This window comes from Ammospiza caudacuta, chromosome 22 (assembly GCF_027887145.1).
Source record: "Ammospiza caudacuta isolate bAmmCau1 chromosome 22, bAmmCau1.pri, whole genome shotgun sequence".
Classification (NCBI taxonomy): Eukaryota; Metazoa; Chordata; class Aves; order Passeriformes; family Passerellidae; genus Ammospiza; species Ammospiza caudacuta.
Genome location: NC_080614.1, coordinates 5,287,760 through 5,298,818, shown reverse-complemented (window position 1 = coordinate 5,298,818; position 11,059 = coordinate 5,287,760). Strand labels below are relative to the sequence as shown.

Sequence of the window (11,059 nt, the reverse complement as noted above, 5' to 3'; positions counted from 1 at the left end):
TTGACTTATCAGGGTTCAGACTTTCCCCTCTCCCCAAAAACCATCTGTTCAGCAGCTGCATTGCTGGAGTGGCACCTTTGTTATTCCTGCAAGTTCCGTGTTGTTCTCTGTGCCTTTGTGTGCTCCCTCACCCACATCTGTTCCTGCCATCCTCATTCAGAGCCAGCACAGGAGTTCTGCTGAAGGCACTGAAGCTCTGAGTCCACAAGAGATCAAAGATGCAGCTTTAGAGCACAAAAAGCCAAATGATATCACGTGGCGTTCACATTTTCTGAAAAATCCCTTCACCCAGGATTTTTCTCCTGAGAAGGTGAGAAGCCTCAGAGAAAAGGGAAACAATTCTTATCTCATTTGCTTCTCCTGTGTTGTGCTCACATGTGGAATGTGTTTGGAGATTGTTTACCCACAGGTGATTGTTTCATTGGATTCTCCTGTGAATTATTTTGATTTATTGGCCAATCAGGGCCAAGCTGTGTCAGGACTCTGGAAAGAGTCACAAGTTTTCATTATTATCTCTTTAGCATTCTGTAAGTATCCTTTCTGTATTCTTTAGTATAGTTTAGTATAGCATTCTTTAACATAATATAGTATAATAAAATAATAAATCAGCCTTCTGAGAACATGGAGTCAGATTCATCATTCCTTCCTTCATCTGAGGAGAACCCAAATGCAATAATACCAGACAAGGGGAATGATCAGGCAGTGGGTTCAGAATAATCACAAATATTTCTTTTTCACCAATAAATATGTACCACACTTGGTTCAAGCTACCAAAATAATAAAAAAGAGGTCTTCTAGAGCTGTTAAAAGCCAATGTGGCCCATGAGCAAACTGAGACATTAATCCTTGGAAGTGTCACAGCAGTGTCACTGGATGTGCCTTTCTGAAGGACCTGGAAATGAGACCCTTCGTGATTAACCTGTTTCTCACAATTACCCCCTGCACCCTTTTCCTCTCCATGTTCCCAGAATAAAGAAATTCATCTCCCCCCTGCCTGATGTGCCACAGACCCCTCACCACCCTGGTCACCTTACACAGGATTTTCCAGATTTTTCCACTGGTATGTCCCAGGAGAGAGGTTGGTCATCTACCAGGAGATATCAAAAAGTCAAAGATCCCTGGGGACAACTGAAAATTCCCAGCTGGGAGACACCAAACTGTGGAGTATTTGCTATTTAAAGCAGCTGAATGCCAACAGGGAAATTGGGATTCACTGTGTCACCTCATCCTCTGGAACAGCAAAGCAGAACATTTACTGATCTGGTCAAAAAGTGTCTCACCATGACAGGAGTGAAAACAACAATAAAATACTTTTATGAAATGAAAATGAAATAAATAAAATGAAATTAAATAAATAAAAAATAGATAAGTAAATAAAAATAAAATTATTAAATAAAATTAAAATAATGAAATACTTCTATAAAATGAAAATTAAATAAATAAAATGAAATTAATAAATAAAAATTTAAAATAAATAAATAAATAAAATTAAAACAATAAAATACTTTTATCAGCAGTTCTGATTCCAGTGCCTGATAGTGCAAATATCCCAGACAGAGGAGAACATGGAATTTGTTCCTTCAGGTTCTTGGGAAAAAGAAAATAACAAGTTAAGCTCCTGGAAAGACTTTAGAGTGCTTCTATCTCCACCTTGACATTTTTTATCAGGACATGCAAAATATTTAATGCAAATTCTCCTTGGGTGTGCCATTGCTTTTATGGACTTTTTATGGTTTATAAAGCAAATCACGTCATCTCTGGTACTTTCTCTGACCCTTTGGTTAAAATGTTACCCCAAGGACAATCTCATCTTTGTGTGCTCAGTGTTTCCTGAGTGCTCCAGGATCCCTGGATTTGTGTGGGGTGGGAGCAGAGCCTCACCCAGGGGTGACACCAACCCCATCAACACTTCCTGCAATCATTCTGCATTTTTTTCCAGGAAAAGTATTGAAATTTTCCCCCAAAAAAACAGCTTCATTTGAAATTAGCAAATACTTCTGTTCTTCTGTTTCCTAGGTGGGGACAGGTAAGAATTTCACTGATATTGAACAAAAAGACAAAAAGAAGGGTGAGTGAGAACTGAAATGAACTGCTCAGAGAGGTGGTGGAGTCTCCAAAAGTCATCTGGAATTCCAGATTCCAAAATTCATCTGGAAACAGCCCTGGGCACTCAGGTCACAGAGAGGTGGGACTGGATCATCCCCAGTGTCCCTTCCAACCTCAACCACCCCAGGATTCTGTGAAGAAATGGGTTTGAGCCTCCATATTTTTGTACATTTGAAAGGAAGAAAGGTTTTTTGCTGTTAAAACAATTCCGTGCCTCAAATGCTGTCTGGATTTATCCCTTTACAGAAATAAAATAAATTAAATTAAGAAATAAATAAATAAAGGGAGGAAAGAAGTGAGGGTTAGCAATGGGAATTTAAATTAATAAATAAATAGATAAATAAATAAAGGGGGGGAGGAAAGAAGGGAGGGTTAACAAACATTCTGCCATACAGGAAGAATATGAGAAAACTAGGACATGATAATTGCCAGAAATTAGCTTGGAGGCCAATGGTTAATGGGAACAGAAGCAGATAAACACAACATTTCTGGATAGAAGGGATACAGGGTAGGAATTTGAAAGAGATGGGATTAAGATTTTAATGGAATCTAAAGCTGGTTGTCTGAGAGCATTGGTGGTGATGGCTAGAACTAGAGAATAGAGGAAAAACATGAGAAATACTTAGAAATTTTATATATTTTAAACTAAGAAAAAATTATCAGTCCAGGGAATTTTGAGCTTCAGCAGAATAGAGGGGGAAATGGGCAAGGAAATCCCATAAGGATCAAGAGAGTCATGGAAAGGGAGGAATAATGAAAGATGGATAAAAAGACATATTGTAGAATCAAGGAGAAAAAAATATCCAAAAATTAGAGATAAGAAACATTGGATGGTGACAGTAGGAAGGACCAGAACTGGCAGCCAATAAATAGAATAAATGGATGTATCAGCCAAGACCTGGATAATCTGGAAATGTGGAAGAGCCAAGCAAAGTGAGGAGAAAGAGAAATTTGGGGGGAAATGTGAGGCAAATTTAAGGGAGAACAGGCACAGAATTCAGTGCATCCAATAGTGGTGAGAAAGTGGAAAATCCCACACATCATGACACAGAATTCCACAAAGGGATGAGGGGAATCAGGGGCAGGGGCTGGGCACAGGGAAAGCTGCCAAGTTCTGGATTAACCAGTGCTCCAAGGAGCTCTTGGAATCACAGAATTACTGATGGAATTTGTCATCTCAACAGCTGCAAGAAAGCTCCACTGATGGGAGCTGGCAATAAAGGAGTGAAATAAAGGTGAGTGAAATCTCAAATGAGGAGAGGAGAGAGATATCAGCACCAGGCTGACGTCTGTGCTCTGATTAGTGATTAAACATTAATAGCAACCAGAGAATCAGGCTGGTCTGGGTTGGGAGGGATCCTGAAGCTCATCCCTGCATGAGCAGGGACATTTCCATCCCAAGAGGTGCTCCAAGCCCTGTCCAAGCTGATCTGGGCTCCTTGGGATTCAGGAGTCACTTATAGAACACAAGTGGAGAAAAGGAATGAACTTTTTAATAAGTGGAAATAATGGATTTAGAAATAAGGAGGATGTGTGAGGTAACACAAGCCGGATGGTTTGGTGAAAATTAAGGGAATCAACAGGATCTTTCCTCATAACACAAATTACCCAATTGAATCATCAGTGAGACAATTCCTTGTAGTTCATTTTTCAGGAACTGAGGTGTTGAACAATCACAGAAGCACAGAATGATTTGGGTTGGAAGGGACCCCAGAGATCATTCAGTTCCAGCCCCTGGCAGGGATGTTTCCTGCTGGACCTGCAGTTCTGTATCCCAGATAAACACGAGCAGTTTATCCTCTCTGTGTCTGGATTGAAGGCACTGAGACAACAGTTCATGTTCACACTCAGGTGTTTATTATTTCTTATCACTAAAACAGTCTCACTGCTGTGAGTTCTGCAGCTTTTCATTAGAAGGCACAAAATGCCCAACAATCTCTTGTTCCAAGGGCTTTTCAGACTAAACTGTCCAATTAAGAGCTGACACCTGGATTATTTTCCCTTTTATAACCCAATAACTGATCCCACAGATCTGCAATGGGGACTTTTCTGCCCAATTACAAAATGCCACCCAAACCCATGAGGAAGGAGGAAGAAGCATGAAGAAGAAACCCAAGACAACACCCTGTGCCCTCCATCTTGCTGCCATCCACAACACACTAAAAATCCCAAACCCTCAATTTCTCACCAAGTGATACACCCACACTGCTCTCTATAATCTATTTCACACTTTTGTGGGTTCCAGTCTATTCTGGAGTTTAGGAAACTTTCTCCATGAATGAGGGTCAGAGTCAGTGCTGCCCTGGGGGTCAGGGCAGCCCAGAGCAGACACAGAAATATTCCCAGTGCCCTGATTTCCACAGTTGGACATAACAGAAATTTCCTCATGGAAAATGTGGTCAGGGATAGGAAGGGACTGCCCAGGGCAGTGGTGGATCCCCAACCCTGGATGTGTCCAAGGAAGGACTGGGGATGACGTTATGTTGTTATGTTATGTTATGTTATGTTATGTTATGTTATGTTATGTTATGTTATGTTATGTTATATATTGTGTTGTATTATGTTATGTTATAACTGTACTAAAGAATAGAGAAAGGATCTTACAGAAGGCTTAACAAGATACTAATTAAAAACTTGTGACTCGCCAGAGTCCCAACACAGCTGGCTGTGATTGGTTATTAAGAAAAAACAATTTACATGTAACTAATCAAATACCTGTTGGATAAACAATCTCCAGCCACATTCCAAAGCAGCAAAACACAGGAGAAGCAATCAGATAATTATTGTTTTCATTTTTCTCTGAAGCTTCTCAGCTTCCCAGGAGAAGAAATCCTGGTGAAGGGATTTTTCAGAAAATATGACAGTGACAGTTTTAAGTTCAGAGCATTGTTAAAACATATATTTTATTCAGGGAAGCTGCAGACTTGAAATGCCTTATATGGGGAAAAAGCAAGGAGGCGGGAAGAGTATCCTAAAACAAAACCCACCCCAAAACCCAGCAATAACAAACAAATAAACAAAAATATCCAAACTATTACTAGTTTTTTATTGCCTGTACAGCATATAAACATGAACAGAATTTCTTTACAATCTTGCCACCAATAAATAAAACAGACAATGCTTTCATTTCAGTGTGATTCTAGCACTGTGCTTTAGAATTATTTTCTCTCAAAGAGAGTTTAAAGAACCTTGATACCCAGCCAGTGAAGAAGTGTTCCTGTGCTCCTCTACACCCATTCCCCAAATCAACAACAATCAGTACAAGGAACTGGCTGATTTCTGGCTGTCAGAATGTTCCTAAACAGCAGGAATTCAGCTTGAGTTACTCATTGCAGTTCTGCTACAAACTCAGAGGAGTCACCTGCAGACAGGTGGGAGGGAAAGGGATCCAACCCACTGGGAATGAGGGCTGAAAAAGGGAATCATCCAGTGATGTTGTGTGTAGGGGAGGCCAAATCACAGGTAGATATTAATGATTAGATACTGCTTATTGGACATTAAAAATTAGCCATTAAAGAGGCTGCAGGGGATGCTGAGTTTCACAGTTTGTTCAAATCCAGGGAAAACAGTGGGAAATGAAACCCAGGGCATTTCCATTGCAGTGTCACCCAACTCCTGCAGCCCTGGAAGCTCTCAGAGGAGTCCCTGCCTCCTTGCTGGCAGATCTGCTCTGCTCCAGGTGCTGCAGGACTGCAGGGATGTCCCCACGAGCTGGCAGCTGCAGCTTGCCTGCAGTTGAAGCCCAGGAATATTGATTGGTGAAAGTACATGATCTTCACAGGAATGCACAAACTTCCCAGCTGGACGTGTCTGTTGTGGGTTTTTCCACCTTCTCAGAAGCAGCCAGCACAGGCAGCGTTGGCACAGATCTCACACAGGTCATCCTCAGCAGCCAGGCCTGCCCAGGAGAAAAAGGGATTCAGTTGGGTGCCAGGAGGGCAGAGCCACCTGCCAAAGCACTTGGAGACTCCTTTGCATTTCTACTTCACCAATTGAAAGATCCTTGTAGGTAGAACTGCTCGGAGGAAAATTAACTCGTGCTAAAATCTGACTGAAGGGATGAAATCAAACCCGAATTCCTTGGGAAGCCATGGGAAGCAAGAGGACCAGAGGACATGGAAGCATTTTATCCTAAAGTGTCCCTCGTACTGGACAGCAGATAACTGCAATAGAATAACTCAAAAAAGCTAGAGTTATTTGCTGCAGCTCTGCTACAAACTCAGAGGTGTCACCTGCAGACGGCGGGAAAGGAAAGGGATCCAACCCATGGGGAAGGAGGGACCAGGAAAGGGAATAACCCAGTGGTGTTGTGTGCAGGGGAGGCCAAATCACAGGCAGATATTAATGATTAGATAGTGCTTATTTAAAAAGAGCAGAGCCACCTGCCAAAGCACTTGAAGTCTCCTTTGCATTTCTACTTCACCACTTGAAAGATCCTTGTAGGTAGAACTGCTCTGAGGAAAATACACTCGTGCTAAAATCTGACTGAAGGGATGAAATCAAACCCGAATTCCTTGGGAAGCCATGGGAAGCAAGAGGACAAGAGGACATGGCAGCATTTTATCCTAAAGTGTCCCTTGTACTGGACAGCAGATAACTGCAATAGAATAACTTTAAAAAGCAAACACTGCAGCAGCAGCAACCCATGGCAGAGGGACTTTGGACAAGGAGGAATAAGCTAGAGAAGGGTAGATTTAGATGAGATATTGGGAGGAAAATCCTCCCTGTGGAGGTGGGCAGGCCCTGGCACAGGGTGCCCACAGCAGCTGTGGGTCTCCCTGGATCCCTGGCAGTGCCCAAGGCCAGGCTGGAGCAGCCTGGGACAGTGGAAGGTGTCCCTGCCATGGCAGGGGTGGAGTGGGATGAGCTTTAAGGTCCCCCCAACCAAACTATTCAGTGATTCCATTATTCTGCTTTGGATGAACTTTTCCCTGTCACAGCAGTGGGATGTGCCCAGGGAAGAGCTCAGCTCAGCACTGCAGGAATTTTCCTTGGGTGGTTCATGGAGCCCAAGCTTTGCAGGAGAAAGAGCAGCACAAAGGCAGCAAAAACCCTCCCAGCTGCCCTAGAAGTGGCACAGAAGCAATCCCAAGGCTTTGCCTCTTGCTGCTGGAATGTTTAAGGTTAAAAATCGTGGTAAAAATGAAAACTATGAAATATGAGTGACATACTCAGCCTCCTGAAAATCATGGGTGCATCCTCCCTCTTGCACACAGGCCTGAACTCCTCAGGGAGGTGTTTGTCCTGGCATGGGGAGTAGCTGGCCATGGGCACCATCATGCGAGGGTTGATGTGTTTGCTGCCCTCCATGAGCTCCTTCAGCTTCTTCACAGACTCCAGGGGGAATTTAAAGTCTCCATCCTATAAAGAACAAAAAAAAAAAAAGAAGTGTCAGGAAGCCAGGCCTTTGGCAAATCCATTCCATTGAAACCATTTCTCCCAGAAAATACAGCAGAGGGAAAAGATGGTGTTGAAAGAAAGCCAAGATAAAACCGGAGTGAAGGCAGTGGACAGAGGAAGAATTCAGTCCTGGCTCATCCCTATGAGACAGACCCATAAAATCTGGGATAGGAAGGAAGATCCAGGCTGGGAATCTTCAGCCTAAAAAGAGAGAATTGGGAAATATCACAGAACCCTGGAATGGGTTGGGTTGGAAGGGACCTTAAAGCTCTTCTCATTCCCCCCCTGTCATAGACAGGGACACTTCCACTATCCCTGGCTGCTGCCAGCTCCATCCAGGGAAATGTGATAGAGATCTACAAAATCATGGCTAGAATGGGGATAAATGGGGATAAATGGGGATTTATTTGGTTCATTATTCTCCTAACACAGCAGAGGAAATGCCAAGTGTTGGCTGTGCCACACAAAAGCAGCTCTTCTTTCACACCACATGTTGCTGGGGCCTTAAACCCTTCACCCCAAGACATTGTGGCAAATTTATATTAATTTAGAACCACAGAATCTCTTGTGTTGGAAGAGACCCACTGGGATCACTGACTCCAGCTCCTGGCCCTGCAATCCCACCCTGTGCCCATTGAAAACTTGCTCACACAATCAGTGAAAAACAAGTTTTTGGAAGCATAAATACAGCACTTCTGACTCAAAGTTCACACCAGAAACTTAAGGAAGCTGGGACAGGACTCTGAGAAATCTCTATTACTTTATGTTTTAGTCGCTTCTCCCTGTTCATCAGTTAAGGGTCATTCCCTCAGTTTCAAGAAATTTCCCCTTTTTGAGGCCATAAATTTAAGTTGCAGCTGTTTAACCAAGTGCACAGAGTCTGTACCCATCTGCAGATAATCAGAGTTTGGCCTAGAAAACAAATAAGGATTTTCAAACTGATTTATTTCTGCCGTTTTAACTTGATTTCATGGCCAGCATGTAGACTAAGGTGATGTGGGAGGTTCCAACCCCATGGCAGGGTTTGGAATGAGATGAATTTTAATGTCCCTTCCAACCCAAACCATCCTAGGATTCTGGAGTCAGGTAACAGCTCCTCATCCAAAGAAATAAAATGCAGTGGCTGGTACAGCACAAAACAAATATTAGCATTTATTTCACATCCCCATGAGTCCAATGGGGAATGGTGTGAGATGAGTGGGGAGGGAATTTGATTCTGGCTGGGGTTTTGGAGGTTTTTTTACAGCACCACATTATTTTGGCGTTCAAGGTTTAAAAAACCCAGTCAGATAAACTTTGGATACGTATTTACTACGTCAAAATCTCGTCTCTTGCAATCAGTTTATGATCTTACTCTGGTTAATTTATCAGTTGACCTCGAGGATCTTAGAGATCTTTTCTGACCTTAATGGTCTATAAAAGCTGATCAGGCACTGGCATCAGCAGCCCCTGAGAGTGTTGGAGTCCTCATCCCTGGAAGTGTTCCAAAAACACATGGATGTGACCTGGGACAAGGTGGATCTCTCTGTGCCAGAGGAACAGTTGGATTTTATAATCTTAACGGGATTTTCCAACCTAAACAACTTTCTGGTTCTGTGATCAGCCCTGGCTGCCTGTGAAAAATTCACTTTTCCTATGAAGGCAGCTCTAGATTCAGCTGTGGTCACACAGCTGAGAAGCAAAACCCATAGAATTAAAAAAAGGGTTTTTCAATTTCAGTCTCACAATTTCAGAGAAACCAGGAACTGGGAAGAAACCCTGACATCTGCAGGTCCTGGGGACAAAAAATAGAACAAAGGAACAGCAAAATAGAGACAAAACCACCTCAAGTAAGAAAGATGTATTGGAGAGAGGTAAATTTGACATCCTCTGGGACAAGGAAGGGAAGTGTCAGGAACAATTTCAGAGAGAAGAGTGCAAGCCAACTTTGTGCAGTGAATAATCACAGAATCAGTCAGACTTCAAAGACTTCAGGTGAAAGGAGTGCAAGACTCAGAGTTCACTGCATACACAATGGGGAAAACATGGATTTAATGATTAATGAGAGGAGAATTCCAGCTCAAACTCCAGAGATGCACTTCCTACTCTCTTACATAACCTAGAAGCAGCCATTCTCATTTATTAATATATTTTATGGCTGCAAGTGGAAAAGGGGAATGTTTTTCACTGTAGGAAGCTGTTTGCTCCTCTGGAGACTGTAAATGTTGAAGAATGGTTTGAGAGAAAGGAATAGCTTAAACCTGCTACCTCTGGCTATCTCTGTCATCCAAAGGACAAAAAAAGGATAGTCCAGGACACAAAGGTTCCTTATTCCTGGACACTTGCTGCTCACACATAAAGAGAGTCAATAATTGTTTAACAAGTGTTGGTTTTTATTAGTTTTCCTGGTCCTCAGAGGAAAGTGTTTACATTGCAATCAGACTGAAACCTCCTCTCAGAGGAGTGCAGAGAGATCCAAAACTTCCCCAAAAACAAACCAGGGCCCTGAGGTACCTTCCTAACCCCTTCCACATTGTATGGAGTGCCATGGTTTGACACTACAAAACTCCCAAAAAACCTCAATTCCTTTTCAAACCAGGACATGGAGTATCAGCCAGAGGTGACACCTCTGGAGCTGGTGCTCCCCTGGCACAACCTGAAGCCATGTGGCATTCACATTTCCTGGGAAAATCCCTTTGCTTGGGATTTTTCTCCTGAGAAGCTTCAGAGAAAAAGGAAAACAATAATTATCTCATTTGCTTCTCCTGTGTTTTACTCCTTTAGAATGTGTTTGGAGGTTGTTTACCCACAGGTGATTGTGTACTTGGAAGATTTCACAGAGTCTCCTTTAATCACTTCTCTGCCCATTAATATTTAATTGGATCCAGCCAAGCTCTTCTTTGCCCTTTTTTTACAGGCTCCATCCCATAAATTCACAGATCTTTCCCACAAAGAACCTCCTGCCTAGAACCAGGTAACAGAAAATAATTTCTTTGTTCACACCTTGTTTGCATCACTCTCTCTAAAGTCAGCACCTTTGCTGCACGTGGCTTTAGGTCTAGGAGAAAATTCTGGGCAGGAAACACCTCAGTCCCTAAAGGATTTCAGAGCAGAGATGTGGCTGGAGGAGGTAAATGAACAGCAGCAGCATTTAGTGATACCTGAAGTGTTTCACAGAAGGAAAACCCAGGGAATGGGGAGATACAGGTGGAAATCAAGGCAGAGCAAGGCAAAAATTCAGGTCTATTAATTTAGTTGCAACCAGAAGTTCAGAAAATATCATCACTTTGTTGAATTTGTAATAACGACAAATGAAAGAGAAAAAACTCACCTGAACATAGACTGCCTGGGAGATGTGCACCAGGACAAGGGCGGCCAGGACTGTCCAGGAAAGAAAGCTTTTCATGGTGCCTGCAAAGCCAAATTTCTCCTCAACTGGACAGATTTTATTTCCTCTACCTTTGGCCTTTCTTTGGCCTTTTTGTGTCTCTCAGACTTTCCCTCCTCTGAGCTCTCAGACTCAGCAGTCAGAGCTTTATAAAGACTCCCTCCAGCCTGGTGCTGGTAATCCATT

General features: G+C 42.6%; 1 protein-coding gene across 1 annotated transcript; it reads right to left on the bottom strand.

The window, feature by feature from the left end:
• Positions 1-5,131: 5,131 nt before the first annotated feature.
• On the bottom strand, positions 5,132-10,986 carry LOC131567322 (guanylin-like). Its single transcript, XM_058818897.1, has 3 exons — positions 10,817-10,986; positions 7,278-7,467; positions 5,132-6,004 (listed from the first exon to the last, which is right to left on the bottom strand). Exons 1-3 carry the CDS (start codon positions 10,889-10,891, stop codon positions 5,940-5,942), a joined length of 330 nt encoding a protein of 109 aa, XP_058674880.1. The 5' UTR covers positions 10,892-10,986; the 3' UTR covers positions 5,132-5,939.
• Positions 10,987-11,059: the final 73 nt, after the last annotated feature.